Source organism: Gopherus flavomarginatus, chromosome 1, assembly GCF_025201925.1.
Source record: "Gopherus flavomarginatus isolate rGopFla2 chromosome 1, rGopFla2.mat.asm, whole genome shotgun sequence".
Lineage (NCBI taxonomy): Eukaryota > Metazoa > Chordata > Testudines > Testudinidae > Gopherus > Gopherus flavomarginatus.
In genome coordinates, this window is record NC_066617.1 from 251,459,295 (window position 1) to 251,484,124 (window position 24,830).

Consider the following 24,830-nt stretch of genomic DNA (forward strand, 5'->3'; position numbering starts at 1 on the left):
ACCAGAATTTTCATTTGAAAACTGGGCACCTGGCAGCCCTAAATGGCACCTGGACACAGAAGCCAAAACTGGACCGTCTGGGTAAAACCCTGAAGGGTGGCAATACTAGTAGTGGCCACTATCTCTTCAAAGGGTTGCCAACCCTCCAGGATTTTCCTGGAGTCTCTAGGAATTAAAGATTCATGCTGAATTAAAGATTATGTTGTGATGAAACCTCCAGGAATACATCCAACCAAAATTGGCAACCCCACCTCTTCATGGTACTTGCACAGCGTGTCAGGACTACTGCATGTGGGTAAATACTGATCTTGTGGCCCTTTCCCTCTCTCTCCTTTGAACTGTGTACATTGTAACCCTCCAGACTGGCCTATATAGGACTGGCAGGCAGACACTAAGCCCGATTCTCAGCTGAGGTTCTGCCCTCTCTTTGTGCAGCACATAAGGGTTCTACTGACACCAACACTGTGCACATTCTCCATCCCTGACGTCAACACATGCTGCGCTGCAGTGCAGGGTTTAAGTGTGCAGAGGCTCTTGTGCTAGCAGTACTCAGCACTACTCACTAATGAGTGCAAGTCTGCAGATTGTTATCTATGTGAGTCAAAAATATTTTATAGTCGGCTGTCTGTAGCAAATATTTAGAGGGCCTATTATATTTTATAGATGTTAAATTGATAACACTAGTTTTCATGACTGTTGTATTTAATGCATATTCTGCTGATTAGTTCAAGAGTAGCTGAAGACAGTGTTTGTTTGTGTCAGTGCACACAGCTGTCTTTCTGTCCCTGAGCTTAAAAGGTAACCTCCTTTCATTCTTTGGAAACCTCTAGGCCTGAATCTGATTGCAAGTCCACTTGCATAAATAAGAGAAAGTCTGTTTGAGACAATGGAGCTGTTATATCTGTGGAAAATCAGTGTACTGAAATCAGAGTCAGGCCTTGTGTGCTTTAACGATCTGCGTTCTCCACAAATACATTTGAGGAGCAAATGTGTTTCATTGCTGAAACGATATTGCCTACGATATCTGCTGTTGTTGGAACACTGTGAGCACTTCTGAAGAATAGCCTAATTATAGTCATTTAAGAATTTTTTTCCATCTGTTTGCTCATTTACAGATCACCCCATATTCTCCTTATCTCCTTCCATCCCCCGTCGATAGTTGCCTTTTTAACACTTTTTTCCCCTCAGACTTCTCCCATCACATATTTAACTGTGAAGTCTATTCTCCTTTCATTGTCTGAGTACGGTTTCCATTAACTATTCAGTTAAAGGATACGCTTGGGTGGTTTATACCCCAAGCTTTGGCTTTGCAAAAACAACAAAAAAATTAAAAACTTTATATTACTAGAAATGTTTCCATTTGTTTGTGTTTAAACATACTCCTGAAGCCTTTGCAATTAAATCATTACAGCATTTTACATGAGAATGCGAATGTGGAGCTGACTTGAAACAAAAGTGAAGCTGTCTATTTTCATTGTCCAAACTGAAAGTAAGCAAACAATAAATGGCAAAAGTAAAATAGATTTTAAAATATCTTTTCATTTTAATCATCTATGAAGATTAGTTTGATAAGTATGGCAATTTATTTTTAAATGTACAATTTAACTTGACAATCTCTTTATTGTTCGTGGTCTTATGGGAGTTATGTATGTGGTTGGACAGAGGTGAATATATTTCAGCAGAACATTCATAATGCCTCATTGACATACTGCTGACTCTTGTAATTAAAACTACATTGAACCAAAACATTAGAATGGGTTGCCAAGAGATAATCAAGACTTGGAGTCTTTAAATCAAGACTGATGTCTTTTTTAAAACATATGCTCTAGCTCAAGATGTTGGGCTAAATTCAAGAATCACTGAAGAAAATTATATAACTTGTATTATCCAGGAGGTCAGAACAGATTATCATACCATTACTTTCTGGTCTTACATTCCATATACTTAATAGATTTTATCAGAGAAAATAATGTGATTTGAGTGTGTAGCCTATAAGTTCCACATTTTAAAACCCTGGAACAAAAATTTCAAACTTGGCTTCCTAGCACTAAATTAAGGCTTAGGTATACTATTTTGCGTTCATAATAACTGCCGTTGCTCTTCAGAAAAGCATGCCATCTGTTTAGATGCCAGAGTTATGGATTCAGGTGCCTAACTATAAGCACCTAAGTTTTAAAATGTTTGTTATTACTTCTATTCTTTATTTAACCTTGAAGATTCAGTTAATGGTCATGTTTCGTCATGTGGGTTAAATATTTGGAATAAAAGGATAGGCAAAGAGCAGGCATGGATGTTAGTGATGGAGAAGGAACCACAGGAGGTGAGCTTTGAGGGAGTATTTGAATAAGGAGAGGGAAGTTTTTTGGTGCCCTGGAGGTAGGAGGCTATTCCAGATATAGGGGGTGATGAGATAACAGGTGCAGAGTCATGAATGGGAAAAGTAATCAAAGAAGGTGGTAAGGAGGGAGCAGTTAAGAGAGTGTATGAGAAGCAGGGGTGACATTGTGCCGAGCCTTGAAAGTGAGGATAGAAGTTTGAACTCTGGGCCTAATCCATCTCCCATTGGAGTCAATGGAACAACTAGGGGGACGTGTTGGGGGGACTGGTTCTCTAAAGTACTCTGAAATAGAGAGGCAGAGGATTCCAGGTGAAATCTACTGAGAGTCAGGATCCAGGGACATATCTCCAGAGGTTTGTCTTGACTAGGAAAAGCAGTCAAGTTTAGTTCAGATTAGCTAACGCATGCAAACTCAACCTTTTTCCTAGTGTAGATGCAGGTTTTACCTGACTGAATTGTAGCCTGGGCTTCAGGTTAAAGGTGTTGCTCTGCATTTACCCAAGTTTAGCTAACCCGTGCTAGCTACGCCCATCCTAAACTCAATTACTTTTCCTAGTCAAGGTAAACCCCTGGTAAGAAGGGTGTTAATGCCTGCCATTTTGTTCAAACTACTTGAATGAGAAAGCATTGCTTTTATAGGCCAAGACACCTATAAAGTTCCAGTGGAAAAAAGCCCATAGTTATTTCAGTGACAAACTATGGCCATGTCTACGCTACCACTTTCGTCAGTAAAATTTATGTGGCTCAGGGGTGTGAAAAAACACACCCCTGAGCAACATAAATTACACAACAGAAGTGCTGGTGCACACAGCACTGTCAGCAGGAGAGCTTCTCCCACTGACATAGGTGCTGCTGCTCATGGAGGTGGTTTTATTATGTCAACGGGAGAGTTCTCTCCCGCCAGCATAGAGCAGCTACACGAGCGATCTTACCGTGGCACAGCTGCAACACTGTACAGGTGTGTCACTGTAAACTCACTCATGTAGATATGTCCGATAATCCTATTCCCTACCCATAATTTTGCTCTGTGGGAAGTCTGTGAATGCTCAGCCACAAGATGCCACAGCAGGGGTAGACATCAAGACTTTTTCACATCCAAACAACTGTTTCACACTTTCTTGAATCTATTCAGCAACTTTTTCAAATCATGCCCTTCTTTCTTCCCTCTTTCCCTGCATAAACCTGCTTAAAAGAAAACGTCCCTTAGCTCCCCTGTCTAGTGCTTGACCTACCTTGCATAAAAGAGAAAAAACAACCTGCCGTGGTGAATAAGGTTTGAAGGTAAGACCAATTTACTCCCTTCCTTTGAAAACCTGTGGACGAGGTAAAGTTTTGTTTAAAAGTGCACCAGGTTGATGATGCAGAAAACCCAACTCATTGTCCCCTTACTTGTAGTGATTAGCAGCCAGGCAGAAAGGCAGGGAACTTGGCCTTTTATTTGGACAGAGCCTGAAGATTCATTAGGCATCCTAGCTCCAAGCACCCACGAATCCCTTTGCAGTCCTTTCATGCATCCCTCTACCTCTCCCCTGGCAGTATGGGCTCTGCTGCTATTGGTCTCCCTGTTGATGATTGTGCATTACCTCTCCATCTGAGTTAGTTATAAACCACAGATGGGAAGTCAATGTTGATAACTCTGAGCAGCATTTACTTCTACAGATATTTCTTTCAGAAACATCACAGGTCTGTTGGAGAAGCATACCACCTAGAGCTGCTCCTTGACGTGGGTGAGGCCTCATTTCTTGGGAGACAGGATTAGGGATGTTCATGGATCAGCAGGCTGGACACAGAATGTCTGTACTAGCTAAGATAAGGGGGGACACTCGGGAAACCATTTACCATGGACAAGATAACAATGGATAAGATAAATAAGGAACGTAAAGATGAGATAACAAATAAATTGTACATGGACAGAGTGGGGACAGAGCATGTTGTACAAGGATTGGTTCCTATAAGGTAACAAAGTCAATCCCGAAATGTGTGATGCAATGTATAATAAATGCAATCTAATGTGTAAATGTATATAAAGGAAGAAGTTTGCTGTGTAACTTTGGACATGTGGTGTGCCCTGTAACCACCCCCAGTGCTTGAGCCTAATCAATTCATGCGCAGTTTGATGGTATAGCTATAAAGAAACCTCAGTGATGAGTTCGGAGTTAAACTGAGTTGCTGGGAAGTGAGTGGATAAGGTCTCAGAAGCCACCCCAACATATTCCTGAATAGATAGGGACTCAGAGGCTACCCCAACACTCCTCACATTCACCCGCCCATCACGCGCTCCAGCTAACAGAAATCATAGGTGGTTCCAAACAAGGATTGTTCATGTGAGGGACTGCCTCCTAATTGGAGTTAGGGGAACATGTTAAGTACTAGGTGATGGCTGCCAAGTATTTGTCCTTGTTTGCTGCCCCTTTTGACATGGAGTGTAGAGCTGCAAAGGGCCCAAGGTCTGTCCCATTATTTGCACCATCACAATCTGCAGTGGTAATTAAATGAATCCTTACCCATCTTCCTTCACTTGCTCAAAAACATCAAGAGGACATCTTCAAACTACATTTACTTGATCTTCCATGTGCTGGTTTTCTATTCTCCTAGTTTATGTTTACCACTCCCAGTGATCCTTAACCTTTGTCATTTTTGTTTTTCCTTTACAGTAACTGGAGATTGTTTTGCCCTCTGTATAATGTACACATACAAAGACCATTCCAAATATAGGTTTTATTTTTAAATTATTACATGAACCATGCAGAAAAATATATTACTAATGATCTGTAAAGACTGAAATTCAAGTGATCAGATTCCACATGCAGCATTATGAGTGTTAATAAAGGCAAGGAAGACTGAATTTGGTAAGTTTTTGGGGTGGATGCTATGATGAGGTTGCCTACAATGGCATATGGCCCATCTGCGACTGCTGTGAGCAAATGTCTCCAGCTGCTGGACATGGGGCAGTAGATGGGGTGGCTCTGAGTTACTACAGAGAATTATTTCCTAGGTGTATGTCTCGTGGTTCTTAACCACATGCTCAAGTTTTGATCACCATATTTGGGGTCAGGAAGAATGTTCCCTTAGGTCACATTGAAAAAGACCCTGGATTTTTGGATTTTTTTTGGTTTTTTGGTTTTTTTTTTTTTTGCTTTCCTCTGCAGAGATCACTTGCTGGTTTGAACTAGGTAGTAAATAGTGGATTCTCTGGAACTCAAAGTCTTTAAATCAAGATGTGAGAACTTCAGTTACTCAGCCAGAGGTTATGGGACAACCACAGGAATAGGTGGCTGAGGATCTGTGGCCTTCACTGTGCAGGTCAGACTAGATCATGATGGTCCCATCTGGCCTTAAAGTCCATGAATAAGACTGTTATGGACCAACTTCTAGTTGGAAAAAATGGGATTGCTACTTTGGGTCATGCATCTCTCATGTCTGGAAAGCAATTTTCTGGAGTACTTATATGTGGTATCAAGTCTAAGCAGTAAAGGTACTTTCCATAATTAAACAATAACAATTTACAATTACCTCAATACAAGTTCTAATTAGTTTTTTAATGGTTATTGTTTTCACAATGCAATTTAAAGTATCAGTAAATGAATACATCGAGAAATTCTTGCTCTACTTTTGGCAAATCTGCATTTTGCTAGCTATCTCAGTGTTATATATGTAATGTATGAATTAAATAAATTTAAACGAGCTTCACTTTTTTATTTGTGCACTAAAAGTTATCACTTTCTGCAGGATAATGTTAATTAAGGTCTGCATTCAAATTTTGTATATATCTACTTGTGTCTTGCAGATTTCCTTTCCCAGTTCAATGGTGCATATTCCACAAAGAATTCTGTTCTACAGATTTTGAAAATACATGGCCATGTTCTGGAGGGATTTGGGTATTTGTGCAAAAGGACTGGAATACCAAATTATGTGGTATGTACTCATAGGAAGTCTCTTTTTTCATAACTTTACAAGGCCTGCAGACTTTATGCGATACCTTATTGTGCATTACAGGGAAAAATACATCAGAAACAAAAAATGTCTTTTACTCCACTCCTCCTGTGATGCTTTATTCCCTCACACGCTTTTAGTTTGCCAAAGGATCATTTAACCATTGTTTGGCAATTTCCAAAGGGGGGGGGAAATGCTGGGTTACATCCAAAGGAGGGAGGAGCTTTTTAAAGTTTTATATTTAATCTGATTATAAATACACAACTTCACCCTTTTAACATTAGTCATGTCTGTGCTAGAAGGGAGAGTACAAAAGTGCCTGACTAAAGAGTGCAAAATTTTCCATAGTTTGGAACTGTAGACAGAGAATTCAAACTAACATTTCAAATATATCATACTCAGCATCAGAAAGCGCAGCAAATCAGGAGCAAGCCTAAAAATAAACAACTTCTCCTAGGATCTAACACATTTCCTTATATCTCACTGGCTACTTTTCAGATGGAGTATTAGACAAAAATAATACAAGTGGGAAATAAAGAGAATGACCTACTTTACAAAAAAGAGCTCTCTGTAAAGATTTTGCTCTAATTGACGGTGTGGAGTTGCATAACCAAATAAGAAGTTACTGTTTATGCCTGGAGTAGCTGAGAACCTTGCTTTAGGTAATGGAATTCTAGGGCCTGATACTGTTCCCACTGATATCTAACAAAGCCCCCATTAATTTAAATGGGGGCAGGGCCCATAGTCCTCATTATGGACCCAGCCCTTGGATCCTTGGATCATGGGACAGTCAATTAATTTCAAGTACTGGGAGATAGCCATTAAGATTTAGACAGGGAGGAGGCAAGAATACAATGTTTTATGTTGCTATGCGTTTCCATAGGATCAGAATATTTCTCCTAGTTGTGGATCAGTGGTTTGTGATGTTACTCTTCAGTTTCCGAATTGTACCTTTGAAGACTGGGCTGTTAGTGAAAATATAGTATTTAACACTTACACCTAAGTAGCTTGTTGGGTGATAGTTGGCTAAACCTGTGGATCCTCACTTCCTATAAGGGGTGAGAAGGATGGTCTTGTAGTTGAGCCATGGGTGTAAGACCTTGTGACGGAGGGGTTCTGTGGCTCTACAACAGACACCCACTGTCATCACCTAACCACTTTGTGCTTCAATTTCCTCAATTATAAAAAGGGAGGGAGTGATATTTACATCTCTCCTTGGTGTTATGAGGCTTAAATCATTAATATTTATGAAGGGGATCATCAGATGAAAGGCTCAGAGAATTATTGTTTTTAAAGTGTGCATATAGCAGAGGGTTGTAGGGTACAGCGATCCTACCTATTTCTAACCATCTCACTATAACAGAAGAGCGGCATAGCTAAAGAGTTTTAAACCCACACTCTACATTTGCTGGCCAGCTTAAACTGCGATCGTTCCTTAGGATCAGGAACACTGCAGAATTAGCAAAGATCAACTGCCGCGTTATGCTCTGTCGTTCACTGTGCATATGTATAAATATAGCTAAGTTGATATTTGCTTTCGGCATCGTGAAGAAACCCTCCCTGTTTTTTCGTCTTCTGTGCTTTCTCTAGCTCCAGCGTCTCCTTTTCTTGGATCCTCGCCTGTCTCCTCCCACAGAAAGAGGTGGGGGGGGGGAGAGAAAAAAGGTCACGTATGTTTGGAAAATATGTAGGTCAGTGGAACATTTCCTGCACTTGTGCAAAGGGAGGCAGGGGAGGGAGCGCTCCTCTCCTTCTCTCTGCAGCTTTTTCTTCCCCACCCTTTTCCTCCCAAAAGCAAAACCACCCGCTCTTCAAAAGGGGGGGCGGGGGAGACGGGAAGCGATCACCGGGTCCCTTTTCAGCCCTGACCAATTTTGAAGCCCAGCTACACTTTCCTTGCAAGAGAGTCCGATTATAGCAAAGCAGCCGCAGCCTTCCCCCTCCGGCTAATTCGGCAACCACGCACTAGCGCTCCCGCAGGAGCTGCACCCCGATGATCACCGGTGGCAGGCCGGGCTGCGCCCCAAAAGCTCTGCTGAGCGGGGGTGAGGGGCGATGCAGGATTTGCTGGGAGGATGCTCCCTCCTCGCCCCCGGGGCACCAACTTTAAGGAGAAGTCCCGGGGTTGCAGCCTCCCTGCCTCTCCCCTCAGTGCATTTAACTTAATGCACCAGGACGGGCCCCAGCCAGCAGCCCCTCTGCCCCCCGACTTCCTTCTCTTCGCCCCGCAGCAGCCCGGGGTGCCGGCTGGTTGGCGGTCCCGGTGGAGTCCGCGCTGCAGCGTGTCTCTGTGCGGTGCGGCGGGGAAGCAGGAGCCCGGCATGTGGCGTCCCCTTGCACCATGAGATACAGCGGGGGCAGCAGCAGCAGCAGCAGCAGCCGCCCCAGCAGGAAGGCGGCGGCGGCCAGAGACCCGGGCTTGTCGTGTGCGAGGACCAGTTTGCCGGCTCCCGAGCCTGGCCCCTTGCGAGAGTGGAGCAGCCGCTGCCGCCGCAGCGGCACCGGGAGGCACCACAAAAGCGGCGGCATCAAGCCCAGCAGCAGCCGGTGTCGGAGCGGCCGCGGCTCCCGCGCTCAGGTAGCCACAGCGGACAGCAGCAGCAGCGGGGCTAAGCCGGCCCGCCTCCCCCAGCACCCCAGGTAAGGCGCAGCCAGCCGCTCCACGCCAGGGGGCAGACGGCGAGCCAGGGGAACTGGCTTCCTCGTGTGTGTGTGACTGGGTCAGCCCCTCACACACTCCTCGCATTTTCCGCGCCCTCAAGGACAGGGAGACGCGCGTGGGCACACGCACAGCTCCACTCTGGCTGGCCATGACAGGCTACCCCCGCCGGAGCCGAACTAAAAGGGAACCGAGCCCGAGCCCTCGGGGCTCTGCCCCAAGCCGCCCAACCCGGGTTTCCTGCTGTGGGCGGGGTTTGATCCCCTGTGGCCCTTTGGCAGAGCCTCACACACGAGCTGCCCTTCCTGGCTAGTGGGATGGAGGTGGTGTGTTCTGGGTTACTCACTCATGTCAGGACACTGTGTAGCCAGTGGTTTGCATTTTAATGGACATCACCTCTGACAGTAGGAGGCGTCGGCAAGAACTTGGGTTGTCAGCTACTGTCCACTGAGAAAACACACACACACACACACACACACACACACACACACACACACACGTGTTCGTTTTAATTTTTGAGTATTTGGCTTGAACATGGAAAATGAGTTGGGAAAGCGCTGATGGCCCCTTCGCCTCAAAAATTATCATGTGACTGTATTCATACAGAGTTGAAGAGGGATCTGGGCATTGATGCTGCAGTCCTTATTCAAGCAAAGTTCCCATTAAGGTCGGTGAGAGTTTTTCCTGAGGACTGGGACACAAGGTTGTCATTTGCCAAGAGCTTCTTGTAATTTAAACCATTTGTCAGTTTTCTTGTAGTTTTCTTTTGCTTTGCAGACCAGAAAAAAAGTTACTAAATAGACTTCTAACAACATGGATTTTGTTTCCTAAAGAGTTGTGTAGTGTTTCTTTCCTGTCAGGGCACTGAAGTGATTTAGCAATTAGTGAGGATGTTAATCCAAAAACTTTACTTGGTATTCCTTAACTGCTTACAGGATGATATCTTACTTTCACTCCAGTGATTTAGAAATAATTAGCTGTTATAAATATTATAGCCAGCAGAGGAACTTTAATCTTTTTATGTTACTAAATCTGCAGAAAGGCTATAAAACCCTTTAGTGTGGGCATGCATAAAATGAGCGTTAAGTTTACAAATTCAACAAGTGTCCACTGTGGCTGTACCTTGAAGTGGAAAATTGTCTCCTTCACTCATGTATGAAATGCTAATTTGTATCCCATAGTGATGTTTGTTTAGTTACATTAAATAATTAGTTATTGCAGTTTCATGATGTAATCAGCTCATTCATTGATCTGTGTCTGTTTCTGAAACCTATTGGCTGGCTAATGAAAGGCCCAAACAACCAGAGTGCATTTAGGAGTAATGTTATTCATGTGAGTACCCACGAGTAACCTGCATGTGTGAGGGTTTGGGGCCAATAATATATGTCATGAACGTAACACTAACACTTTGTATGTTCTTGTATTTTAAGATACAGAGCCATGATTTCGTCTTCTTTTCAGTAAAATTTTCAACAAGTTTTTCTGTAACTTAATTATAAGCAGTGCAAGTAGTGACCTCTATAGCTAAGGTTGCCCAACACTTCCCATTATAAAACTCTGTTTTCAACTGCTTAACTTCGTGAAAAGTAAATGTTTTGGGCTGAAATTTTCCATGTTGGTGTCTGCCTATGGCTGATTTATTTATTTTTTAATTTTGAGCTAAATTAGTCCAGTCACTTCTGAGAATGATAGTAGGGAAAAATATATTGTTTTGTCCATGTTAAAAAAAAATCTTACAACCATTTCTTTGGGAAGCTCTAATGCCTCCATAAATTTGGCAGGGATGTCACCCCAGTGGCAGGGATGTACCTGTGAAAATGTAGGTTGCTTCTGTGAAAATGTATGCAAATTTGACCAAGTTATAAGCTTTTAAAAAGCCTCAGTTTGCACATGCTTCATGGAGACTTGTTAGAGTTCAGCTGCTAAATTTTCTGAAGACTCTGTGCTGAGCATGCACCATCTCCTCACAGCTCCACTCTGTGTGTGCCATCTCCACAGAGCGATTGAGCATCCTCCAACCTAAGGCTGCAAGGGCTGAGCAGGCAGCTTCCCTGTGGTTGCTCCTCCTCATTTTCAGAGGCTGCAGTGGTGCTGAGCACCAGAACTGAGAGGAGGCACTGTGGAAGAGATGGAGGAAACAGCAATGCTCAAATGAAGAGGAGTGATAAGTAGTGGGGAGAGGGGAAAGAGATGCAGGGAGGGAGGATTTGGGCATGCAGGGGTTAGGAGCAGAAGTGAGGGAAAGGGCGGGAGCTGAGGGGGTCAGAAGATGGGGGGATGGGAACAAGAGGTGGAGAAGGGCAAGAATTGGGAATGGGGAAAGACAGGAATGAAAAATGGGTTGGGAGTAGCAGAACAGGGGCAAGGTTGGGAGCTGGGGGAGGGGAAGGAATCCAAGTGGATAGCAGCAGGCAAAGAGACGGGGAGGACTGTACGGAAGGATCTATAATGACTAGAGCACATTCCCCTCCAGAACCTGGAATTGAACCTAGTATTTTGGTGTCATAACATTCCTTTGATAGCAATTTGTTGTGAAAGCTACTGGCAAAGTGTGTGTCTCCATCCTCTTCTACTGGCAGGTCCATATAGAAGATGATAACCTTCTACTGCTACCAGTTACTCTGTTAACTCACGTGATAGAGGACTTTCCTGTGGATCTAAAGAACCCAACCCTGCTGATGACCCATGTGGGGCTCAACATGCTTCATGATGGAATTTTTGTTTTTTCAATTTTAAAGCTTTTAAAAATCATAGGAAATTGCATAAAAGTACATTAAAAGAATATTAAACTTGCAAAATTCTATGGAAAAATTGTATATGGTGATGTACTTAAAGGCTATATCACAAGGGGGCAAATTAAGATTACATGGGTAGCCTTAATTGTGGTATTTCCTAACTTTTGAGCGCTTGACTTCGCAACCTTAATATTCTTTTCATGTTGGGTTTTTATATAATGAGCGTAAAGATTTGAAGAGCTACTGTCAGTTAAATACATATTTGTTTAAACATATAATTTTCAACCTACATACCAATTATCCATATTATTACTATAATTATTAAAAGTGAAAGAATTTTTAAAATCCAATATATTTCACTATGTATTTTCTATGTTTACTTTCTGTATTTCTCTCATCTCATCCTGGACAATGTAGAATTTAAATGAATTTGGTTTTACTTTTGTTTATAGTTAGTTTCACTTTCAGGTTCCTAGTGCTGTAGTGTTTGTGTTTCAGATTCTGCAGAGGAGTATTTATTTGTGTAAACATGGCAGTTTCTGTTGGTTTGATTTTGTTTTCCTGTTGGCCCTAGGTTTTATAAAAAAATGTTTATTATAAAATTAGGGTTAGAGCCTTCAAATACTTATTTTTGTGAATAAGTTCTCTCACACAAGTAGTTCTGTGGAAGTCAATTCAAGATGACAGTACCCTTTTAACAGATTTGTTATGAGACTGCTCAATTTTTTAAAAAATAAATGGCTTATTGTCCAGTTTAAACAAAATACAGAGGTATTAGTCTTATCGATATCATGTTATTATCTGGTACGTCACAATATTTATTCATAGTATAAGGCTCTGGTCCTGCTCTGTGATTCACTGTGGACTGCTAGGCCTGCATGGAGCCCAGTTGACTTCACTGGGGGAAAGGAAAGGAAGGAAGGGAGCAGGATGGGAACAGAGAGTGACAGCTTCGTTTCTATCCACTAGGAATTAATCAAAGATTTCTAAAAAGTCATACCAAATCTTTTCAAATTTGTGTGAGGTCCCTCTTTGAAATGTTACCTGCTTTTTAGCTGCCAGGTCAGCCAAGATGCTGTGCCAAGCTTCTATCCCTGGCAGCAGTCTGCTCTTCCATCTAGGCAATATGAGTCATTGGGCTACAAGCTCTGTTCTAGAGAACCAAGCTTTCCTTGAATTGGAGAGTTTCTGAGATAAAGGGATATATGCCAAATGTAGTTCTGGGAAATAATTTTTAAGATGTTCTTGTTATTAGGTAAGTCCCAAAACATGTGAGCCAGTGTGGCTCCAGGTTATGCACAACTTCAGCAGCAATCTGTTTAGGCAAGGCCCATGTACTGTAGCCTGTGCAGGGACCAAGTATATTTTTAAATGCTAGACTATTTTTATCATAATGAACAAAATTTACCTTTTTTATCTAAAGACTTTATATTGTTGCCAGCTTCTGGATGACAAAATAGTAATTTTTTAAAATTAAAAGTCATTCTGATAATATTTGCTAGCTTTTAGATGAATTCATCCTGATTTTTTAAATAAACAGTCTTTCACTATTTTTAATCAGTTGCTAACACTACTCTGTTTTCTGGTACAGACACCAAAGTTGGCAGTTTTTTAAACTAGCAAATACACACACACGACTCTATTATACTGGGTGGATTTATTTAAATCAAAAATATATAAATCACCAATTTTAATCATCATTTAAATCAACAATCAGGAAACCTTGATTTAAGTGATCAAATTTAATCATGTGTTGTATTTATGCTGTTTATTTTCCTAAAGAAAGGTTGATTCTCACTGGTTAAGTAAAACATGTTCCATTGTAACTAACTATATCCTGTACTCTAAATTTGGTGCATTTTTTTGCTAACCAGGAGGATATCTATGGCTATAAACATTTAATGAAGCAATTATATAGCTTGACTAACATTTATTCAGATTCTTAACTTTTAGATATTTTTAGTATGTTAGAAAATAGTGAAATATGCATTTCTTATTTACCAGAATATGACTAATTTTTTACTTGTGATTTGTGTCTAGCTGTATGTGAATGGAAATTCAAATTAAATAAAAAATGCACAAAAACACAATTTAAATGTTTTAAAATCAGACTTAAATGTGCTGGATACATAAGAAAAAAAGTTTATCAAAACATATTCTACATTCAAAACTGATTTATTACACAAAGAAAATGTCTGTAGTTAATGAATTGCCCTGATTGCTTCTGGTCACCATGTCCTTCAAGATTTTAGAACCAGTAGATCTCATCCTATCACACCTAGTTTTTCTTCATAGACTGGAAGAGGAAAACAATCTTTCCTGCTTTTTTCAACTCCCACTTTGTTTCTTAACTTTAAATGACCTAATCATAAAACTGAACTAGCTGAATAAACTGAAATGAAAAAAATATTCTACCTATTCCTGCAGAAAAGGCTATCACTGTTAAAAGCTAGTTTAGAATGTCAACCAGTTGAGTGGTTTGATTCTATTTAAAACTTGGCAGAGGTACTGCTCAATATTTGTTGTATTTAATTTCATTATTTTAATAGTTTAGACCAAGGGTAGGCAACCTATGACACGCGTGCCAAAGGCGGCATGCAAGCTGATTTTCAGTGGCACTCACACTGCCCAGGTCCTGGCCACCAGTCTGGGGGGCTCTGCATTTTAATTTAATTTTAAATGAAGCTTCTTAAACATTTTTAAAACCTTATTTACTTTACATACAACAATAGTTTAGTTATATATTATAGACTTCTAGAAAGAGACTTTCTAAAAACATTAAAATGTATGACTGGCACGCAAAACCTTAAATTAGAATGAATGAATGAAGACTTGGCACAGCACTTCTGAAAGATTGCCAACCCCTGGTTTAGACCTTAACATAAATTGTCAATTTCAAATTTAATTTTAAATAGGTTTAATTAAAAAAAGACCTATACTTAATTTAAATAAAAATATCTGTTTGAAAAAAGCCAATATTTTAAAATAATTGATTTTTGTGCATCCTGATATTATAAAATAAAACAGCAGACTCTCATACTTTTTCATGTTAGAGTGTTGTTGAATAAGCATTTGAGGGAAAAAGAAAATACAGTCCACCCTCGATATAACGAACCTGTCAAGATCCAGGCCTTTTGTTCTTTATAACCAGGGGTTCATTATAGCAAAAGGACAATCACAACGAATCATAAACTGCTGGAGTAAGTTAATGAAGTCGCCTTGGATAGAGGTGTTAGCTTAATTAATTAATTAATAATTAAGGCTACAAGTTGGTCAGGGAGGGAGAGTTTTGGTGACCTCTGCGACTTCAGCCCCTAGCGGAGGAGCTCCTGGCTGTCAGCCTCCCTCAGAAGCGGGACTCTTGGCTTCCAGCTGTCAGCCCCAGGTGGTGGGAGGCAGAGTGGGGGCCCACTCCTTAGTTTTGCCCTTGGGCTCAACCCTGCATAAAAATTGTCCATGAATATGCAACATCCCTTCCCCCCCCCCTTTTTTTTTACAGTATGGTAATGAAGGGCATTATTCCAAGGGTGTACTGTATCTGAAAGCACTCCTGAGTTTTGTATTTCTTGTTCAAGCTGTTTTGTGTTATTTAATAAGCAATATTAACCACACTTCCCAGTGGTGACAGCGAAACAGTGTTTTGGACACTGATTCTATTGAACAAATAGACATCTCTTTTTCAGAGAGCTGTCAGATTGTTCCGTCTATTGAGCAGACCAACGGTACAGGTTCTTGGGTGCTCTGTAATCAACATTCAATCAAGTTAAAAATAAAATATACAAAATAAAGCCTGGAGCTAGAAAATACATTTTTAACAAATTTAGGTTCTAATTTGGTAGTCACTCTTACAGGTCTGTCACTATGATTTATTCTGTTTTAAGAAAGCACGTACTTCATTATTCAAACTTCATATTTTTATGTTCCTTCCTTTAAAAAACTTGACCTCGCTGGGTAAGTGGAATCACTGGGAAGAAAATTTAAACTTACACATCACACCAAAATAATTTTTTGCATAAGGAGTTTTTGACACAGTCATATTGGGTTTGATTTAATTTTGATATTTTGCAGTTGGTGAACTGTCCACCATATTTTCTCTTAATTCACACTTTGAGACGCCAAGCAACTTTTTACATTGAGGGCTTCTTTTCAGAATTAAGCTCTCACTTTGGCTGTCTGAATCAACCCGTCCTGTGGAGCCTCTGAATCAAATGCTGTGAAACTTAGCATTGCTGGGTTATCTGACTTCAGTCAAATACAACAAGTGGATTGACATTCAAGGCTTGCTCGCACAGTAGATCCATTGACTGAAGTGGGAATACTCTCACTGATATGTGATATTGAACATTATCTCTTGTATTGTACAGAAGAATTGGAATTAATTTTCCAGTTGCAGGAGTTGATGGATATTGCATCTCATTATTCATAACCTTTGTTTTTGCAAAGTTATCAATTTGGGGGCAGGATATATATATATATATATATATATATATATATATATATATATATATATATATATATGTTCTAACTAGATGTATCTTCTTCACTAGGCCTTATGGAATAAGTCTGCAGATTCTACTTCTGGCATTTTGTCTATTTCTGGTTTTCTCATCCAAAACAGAAAAAGGTTTTAAATTAGAGGGTTTACATTAGACAAATCCATAAGGTATTTATACTTCTAGTGAAAGTTTCTTTAATTTATGATAACAGAAAAAGTTGCTTTATTATTTCTTTATGGCCCAAGGGCATTCTTTACCTTTTCATTAACTCCATCCTGTTCCTCAGACCCACATCTATATTGTTCCATCTTCAGTTACAAATTTTTTTTTCCATTTCTCATATTTTAGTGATCTTGTGCTACATTTTCAGGTACCCTAATAAGCCTTTTTTAAAAAAGAGAAAAAAGCCATTTTCTTATTTACATATGGTATTTTCTCAGTGTTTCTGCAATGTACAGTAGTATGTCCAACTAACTATCCCGATCAAACAATAGTTCTTTTCTAATTGAAACATGCTGGCGTATTTCCAACAATTTCAGGAAGAGTAATGCAGAGCACAAAGATTAGTCATACAAGTTATTGTTTTAACAATTGTGTTGTTTTTACGATAAAGACTAGAAAGTCTCCATTACACTGTATATTGCTACTGAATTCTTTTGATTTCCATTGAAGTGAGAGGAAATTTTGCCTGAATAAGATCCATAATACTCAGCCCTCCATCTGATTGGTCTCCGAGTGATAATAATCAATTTAATCTTTCCTGTTTCTCTCAAGCACAAGGGCTAGGTTCTCAGCTGCTGTAAATTGGCATATCTTAGTTGATTTTAACAACTACAATTATTGAAATGAAAAAAAACTGCCGAGAATGAGGTCCCTAATAGCCACATTTTCCTTAAAGATATACAGTGCAACCTTTTCAACAACCAAGTACCTGGCAGGTATTCAAACTTGCCAGTATTCAACCCTTCGGAAGCAGAATTTCATTTGGGGCCTGATCCTGCAGTCCTTATTAAGGCAAAGCTTCCACTGGCATCAAAGGATGTTCTGCTTGACAAAGGGCTACAGGTTTGGGCTTTTGAACATTTCTGTCCCCAGCTTCTTAGGTAGGTGTTATCGGAGTTAAAAGTAATGAACAACAATATAAAGTGCTTGCTATATATAGCGATTTTCATCTGAAGACCTCAGAGCAAAGTAAGAATTCAACCTGTTCGTTGAATCTGCCAAAGCAAGATTATACAGGTTTTCTTTTGAATTTTTGAAAATTATTCAAATAATATCCACACCCATACTAGCAGCTGCATTTCTTTATTCAGTGGAATTGCACAAAAGATAAATTTGACTGAAATACTGATTCACTAATGCTATACCCCAACATTGTTGTAGTTTGTGTATTTGCAAAAATCAGTTAACAGTGTACAACATTTTTTCTTCACCCTATTAATCCCAGCTAAAATGGCATCTCACAAAGGCAATCATGAGGGGCCTATCCAACAAAAGCATCGTTGGCTTCTTGAGTCACAGAGGCCGTAGATGATTTTAGCTGGCTCCTCGATGACCAATGTATGTAGGAGAAAAGATCAGCCTGTTGTGGTGGATCTAAAAACACTCTTGCATTCTGTGGATTTGTGGGGAGGATGATCATGTAAATAAAACTCCTTCCCTCCTGTATTCTGTTACCTCCTATCTCTCTCCATCCATGGACTCTCTAAGCAACAGGGACTGATTCCAGGTGCCCTACAGGTTATCTTAAAGGAAAGATGAGAGACGGAGCCTCTCATTTCTCAGTAACTGGATTATGAGATCTGTCTCCTCTCCTTTTTAGTTCTCTCCCACCTTTGTCTGTTACTATTTTTTTTCTATTTTTGTAAAAAAATTGTTTGGCATGGGGAAGATAGGAATCATCTCAGATCCAATGGATCTTTTTTTCCACCTTCCAGGCTGACCAATTCAAAGCTGTTATCCTGGGAGAAATCTTTGTCTTTGGGGTACATACTTCCTTAGCTTAGTTCCCCTAGATGAGAACATTGTGGAATGCCCTGAGCAGGCTCTATGCATGCCCAACATCATGGCCCTAATTCAGGAATGTAACCCTATTCAGAAAAAAACTTAAGTACATGCTTAAAGTTAAGTACATGTGCTTGAGGTTGATCAAGTGCTCTCCTGAACAGGGATTGGCTAAAGTACATGGTGCTATCCTGAATCAAGGCTAGGAAGTATATTTCAGTGAGGATGGGTAGATGGGAAGGGAGTGGTCCTAAGCAGTGACATTAAGCACTACATGGCTGCTAATAAGTGAGAAGTACCCTCTGAAAGTCAGTATAGTACAGAGGTGCCCAAGTGCTTCTCTGAGCCAGCAAATTGGAAGTTACCCTTTATCTGGATATGGCCCTGAGGATATTAGCTACCCTGAACTTTTGGCTATCCGTTTGCTTTATTATGCGTCTTCTCCTTTAATTTCTCCATATATGACAAGGATGACATGAGCAGATTTATAATTATAAGTCATTTATTTTGTTTCTTCAGCTTTATAACTTTTTAATATTTTCTCTTCCGCGAGCTCTAAAAGAAGATTTTGTTCCCAGTTCCTCATACATTATATCTGATGTGATTTGTGTCTTAATTTATCAATTTGTTGTTAGCCTGATAAATGTTGATTCTGTGTGCTAAGTCTTTGGAGAATTACCTTGTATTACGTTTGTTGTGGAGGATTTTTGTAAAATATATAAACTATTTTGTCAATATGCAGTGTTGTAGCTGTATTGGTCCCTGGATATTAGAGAGAGAAGGTGGGTGAGGTAATATCTTTTATTGGACAAACTTCTGTTGGTAAGAGAGAAGAAGGGAGATTGGATTGGGAGTCGTTGGATGGGAAGTGTGGGCAGGGGAGAAAATAGTATGGGATCATGTAATTAAAGACTGTATCATAATACATATGCGCAAGCGGGCTGAATTAGGGGTCTGGCATTTCCTAATTTTTGAGTGCTTGACATTGCAACTTTAATGTTCTCTTAATGTAGTTTTTTGTGGGTAATTTCCTAGGTTTCTAAGAAAGTAAACTGAAGTCAGAAATTCTGTCATGTGGCATCATATTGACACCCACATGGTTCATTAGCATCACTGGAAACTTTAGATCCACTACACAGACCTCTGCCATTTCACTGCTAATGAAGTAACTGAGAGCAGTAATAGGTTTTTTTCATCTGCTGCGTGGACCAGTACTAGATGGAGATAGGACACTTTGCTAGTGGGTTTCACAGGGATTTCCTGACAGTGGAGGAATAGTGAGACTCATAACTCCTGGGTTCCATTGCAGACTCGGGAGGGGAGTGTGCTCTAGTGGGCACAGACTCTTCTGCTTATTCCCCCCTAAGTGTGACCCCTTCTGCAGCATCCCCTCCTCTGCTCCCACCTCCGTCCAGTCTCTTCCAGACCCCTGGCTCCCCACTCCAGTTCTATTCTCCTTAATTACCAGTTCCAATCTCAATTTCTTGGGCTTCTCATCCCAGTCCTAGTCTCACCGCTTCAGACTCCCTATCCCAGTCTCTCTCTTCAGCTCCGAATCTCCTTGCCCAGCCATTCCCAGATCCATCCCCACTCCTCAAGGCTCCTTATCCCAGTCTCCTTGCCCAGTCACTTCCAGTTCCCCCATTCCCAGATCCTCACCTGATCTCTCTCACTCCCTCACAGCCTCCAGTCATCCTCCTGCCCACATTCCCCATCCCCACTGACTCCTAGTCCCACTCCCACCCCAGGCTCCTTTTGCAATGTCAGTGCCCCCCTCCGCTGCCACCAGCTCGTCTTAGTCTCTTTGTCTGATCATAGTTCTCCCGACACACCCCAGCTCCTTGTCAGATCAGTCTTCCCTCATCTCCTTCCCCTCACCCCCCTGGTTCTCAGTCTCAGTTTCCTTGTTCAGGCAGTGCCAACTCCTCCACCCCAGCTCCAAGTCCCAATCTTTTCTCCACCACAACTCCCAGTCCCAGTTTCTCTCATCTCTAGTCTCCAGTCCCAGTTTTTGTCACTCCCAACTCCCCCTCCAAGCTTCTTGTCCTAGTTTACTTCTCCTGCCCTCCCTGCAGGTCCAGCAGCTCTTGTCTATTTGAATCATGAAGCTTCATCCTCCATTCCGACTGTGCCCAGCAGGGAGATCATAAGAGCACAGACGAGACAGTCTCTCCGTTCTCAGTTCATGTGCTCGGACCCTGCATGGCCTGTATCAGCCCAGCAGGGGAAGTCCTACTGAGCCCTGGAATGGAGCATGCTCAGTGCAAAAGGAATCTTCAGGATGATAGCTGCTAAAATCTACGAAGTCTCTACAGAGCATTTCAAAGGCTGACTTTCACAAGGACAGCAAAAGGCACATTCCTGAGACAAAAGTCACCCCTCTACCAAATTTCAAATCCCTGCTCCAAAGCATGGGGGCCCAACAGCTTTTTTTCTTTCAATAGACAATGTATTCTGCCCTAGCCACATTTTCGGAAATGTCTGAACCATTTTCACTAGAGTTAAAGAACAAAAATAAGCCTGAAGAACACATCTGACATGTAAAATTTAAGCCCAAATGGTTAAAAATTGGTGAAGTTATAAGCAACTGAAAACAGGGGAGTGTATAATGGGGAGTGTTGGCAACCTTAATAATAGGCAACGCTACTAGTCCTGACCATAATTACTCTAGAACAATCCACAGTTCCCTAGTTATTGTTTGGTTTTGAGGTCTCTAAGACAACTGTGACACTGTCATCCAAGAAATGTCAGATCAAAAAGCAAAAGATTGACAGAATAAGAAAGATTTTGTCATCAGTGAATAAACCTACAGAATGGCTTGGCAACGAGACTGGGGAGAAACCTCCAGAATGGTTACTAACTGGATAAAAGTACAGAAAAAATGTGTGGCTTAAAATAAGCTCTCCTCTGTAAGGTGTACAATATAAGCTTTGGAGTAACATATTCTTTTCTATAAACCCTACTGCTGATCTGAGCATGAGAATGAAACCAACAATTAAAATTATTCAACATACCAGGCATTGGAACTCGCTTACTTATTTTCTACTTATTTGGTCATCTCTCAGAACTATTTTTTAAGCCAGTTCCTCAGAGGCCTTCAATACCTCTCTCTCTCTCGCTGCATGATGCAAAATATTAATCTTTATTCACTAGAGGCAAACACATTTCAGGTCCAAGGAAGAGGTGAAAAGATCATTTTGGTACCTAAATCAATTTAAGTTTTGTAGACTAAACTGTGAAGGCTGCCTTTTTTCCCTGAATAAAAGGATTAGAGAAGCAGACAAAAGAGGCAGCAATTTTTTATTTTTTTTTCTGCTGTTGATAAAATAGAGAGACAAGATGGGTGAGGTAATATCTTTTATTAGACCAATTTCTAATCTCAGTGCCATCCTGCCCCACCCATGTCCTTGTCCCAGTGTCTTTGTCCAGCCAGTCCTAGTTCTCCCTGTGCACTCTGGTTTCTCATCAAATTTGTCTCCGCCTCTCCTCAGCTCCCATCATCTACTCCACTGGTTCTCAGTCCCAGCCTTCCCTATCTCCTCATCCAATTTCAGTCTCTACTGAGCACTGGTGAACTATGATTTTTTTCCAAAGGCTTTATAACATGGATATGGATGGATTTTTACAGGGACAACAAGGACATATCTCTGACATAAAGACCACATACTGCCAAATTTCAAATTCCTGCTCCAAAGAATGGGAGCATTGGATCTTTTCAAAGAAAATGGCACCAGAATTTTTTTAAATAGACCATTTATTTTTCAATAGCCTTATTCTTGGAAATGGCTGAACACTTTTGACTGAAATTTTCCAAAAAATTCAGCCCAAGGCAGATACCCACTATGGAAAGTTTCAACCTGAATGCTTAAAGTTTGGCAAAGTTATAAGCCCTTTGTTTTCAGTTTAAACTGATTTTTACTGGAAAAAAACCAATCAGATTTTAAGTATTACTTGTTTTATTCCAGTTTTCAGCCTACTTTTGTATCATTCAAATATATAAAAAATAACTTGTTTTATTAGGAAAATACAATACACTGCATGAGGTACATGTATTAAGATTATACATTAGTCTGTGTGTATATGTAAAGCTGCCTGTTGAAGTAAGACTATGTATTAGTCTAGAAGATACACATAATAAACAAACAGGCATATGCGCAAGTTCTGAAGTCCATGCACATTTGAACGTACTGATAAATCTCACCCACACCTGTAGATTGCCACGTACTTTTAAGGGCGAAAGAAAAATGCAGACCTGTTATTTACCAGGCTGCACGTGGCAATAGACTGTATAGGTAAGGGATGCAAGGAGGGTATGGGTCACGATGCAAACTGCAGGCACGCACACAACTAAAATTAATTAATTTAAAGTTTTATTGGGGATAGTTACAAGGGGTAGGGGAGCAGCGTATGATTAGCTAATAGGGTTAATGGAACTTAAAACATACAATGGCTAAAGTATTTATTATCAAACAATATTTATAAACAAAGATGCAGTAAACAATATTTATAAACACAGATGCAGCATTTAGTAATAACCAATACTTATGAATACAAAGCAACTCATAACGACCGGCAAACATAGAAACTCTGCTTAAAACACGTGAGCTGAGAGAGGCTTCGAGGTGATCAGGCTCGGTTACGGGTGTGCACAAGGTACACAGGATTTGTTTTTCTTTCTCCTCTTCTGCCTGCACATGGCAGACCAGCCTAAAATACCCACTATGACATCATAGAAGCGTGATAGGGGACGAGGCCCAAAAACTGTGTGTGTTCGTTTCTGATTGGTACAAGTAGGGGAGCAGGTGCCTAAAAGTCTGGCTTCGCCCCCAAAAGGTGAGGAAATGCATATAGTTTAGAATGCGTTTAACACTGAATGACAAAAGGAGAGGCCAGGGCAATACCAGTATGGGCAAGTTTTTAGGATGCAGACAGGAACTTATCTTAACATGCCCCCGTGCCCTGGCCGAAATCGTTTGGCCGAAAACCTAAACTTCCGAGTCCAACTCCGCATTCCCACCTATGAGGGGATGCGCTTCGGGGGTGGAAGCGATGTAGGCCGAGGCAACAAACTTGTGAATGCAGGCTTTAATGAAGGCACATCCGAGACAGAGAAGAGCGAGCCCAACCAGAAGGGACACAAACAGGGATTGGAAATAGGATTTGTAGGGCGCAAGGCCAAACCAATCGAGCCATGACCAAAAGTGGAAGGACTCTCGTGACTCTTTGACAGTAGAGCTCAACGTTTGCAGGTCTTTAACAATTGAGGAAAAATTAGGAGAAATAGAAGGCAAAGAAACGCAACATTTATCAGCAAAATCGGGATATACTTCAGCAAATTTAGTACAAAATGAGGGAGATTGTAACAAATATTGAATCATTAATCTATTTTGAATACTATACTGAACAAGGGAATTTAACTGCTGATTAACTAAGGAGAGGCCTTTGGCCATAGTATTAGCAAGCATTTCAATAGCAAGGGATTGAAACAGCACTTGATCACGTAACATCATATAACCGACAGGGTTAAAACTAACAACAGAGGAGGCGAGGGAGGAAGCTGCTGTTTGCAAACGAGTCCAAAACGAGCGGGTACTATGATGGTGTCAGTGGCTAGATGGCAAGGTATAAATACCTCCCCTCTGTAGATACAGGGTGCCAATGGTGCATATACCCCGGGGCTTGGGAGGAAGCACAGCAAATGCGACATTACCGCAAATCCAAAAATGACCGGGTCTTAAGGAAGAAATTGTGGTATGGCTCCACCTATTATTGTTCACGGAGGAAAAGCTGGATGCACGATTGATACATGCAGCCTCAGCATGATGCATATGCTGGGCATGGAACAGATACGTATGTGTTATGGAGGTATAGAAGGTTCCAAAAAGAATGTTATAATTAAGACGATAAGAACAGTTAAGGGGAGGGGGGTAAGTATAAGTAAGAGTGGGTTTAGTTAGGGAGGTATTAGCATAAGAGAAACTCCACATAGAACAATTAGAATAAGTACCCACCCAAGTAGGGGCTGGGGTTAAACTATTACCAACAAAAACCCAACAATGAGATGCTGGAACTCTAATACTTTCAATTAAAGGAAAGCTATGATCACTTCGACCTGAAGCATTAAGAACTGGAAACACATAAGAATTAAATTGTGAAGAACAATTATTCCAAACATTAGAAGCAGCCCACTGCACATAGGGGGAAGAACAATTTACATTAGACAAATTAAATGAAGAAAAATTATAAACTATTGGTACAAATTGAAAGGGTAATGGATATTTAGGTGAGAATTGAGTAGAGCAAACAAGACAATCTTCTGGATTCAGCGCTGACAGGGACTGGTTTCCGCTGACCTCCTGCACCCAGTAGGCGGCGAACCATGTTTGTAGTCCACCTTCTCCTAAGGGTTCCGTGCACAAAAATGTTGTGAGGAAGGGCAGTATAACGTGTAAAACAGAATAATAGGAGCCCTGCTCAGGGGCATTAGTTTGTTTATTAAGAACTACATTTGCTGAGCCAGTTATGATGAACTAGCTTGTTACCGGGGGTACTTGTAGCCACTAAGTAGGTGTTAGGGTACTTGCCGGCCCGGAGAATGGTGGTTTTTATAGGTTTTCGATGGCCAGAGGCTTGGGGTTCTGTAAGCCAAACCAGTTGGCCGGTGT

At 40.9% G+C, this 24,830-nt stretch overlaps 1 protein-coding gene across 5 annotated transcripts in view; it reads left to right on the forward strand.

Moving 5' to 3' along the window:
* Window positions 1-7,999: 7,999 nt before the first annotated feature.
* Window positions 8,000-24,830, forward strand: part of NPAS2 (neuronal PAS domain protein 2) — a 180,089-nt gene continuing 163,258 nt past the window's right edge. For 4 of the 5 annotated variants that reach the window (XM_050921915.1, XM_050921877.1, XM_050921896.1 and 1 more), the window contains exon 1: window positions 8,000-8,911. In XM_050921915.1, coding sequence (XP_050777872.1) covers window positions 8,613-8,911 — 299 coding nt within the window. In that variant the 5' untranslated portion in view covers window positions 8,000-8,612. Of the gene's footprint in view, window positions 8,912-9,511; window positions 9,598-24,830 lie in introns of those variants that run through there. The other variant, XM_050921905.1, reaches the window with a different exon arrangement.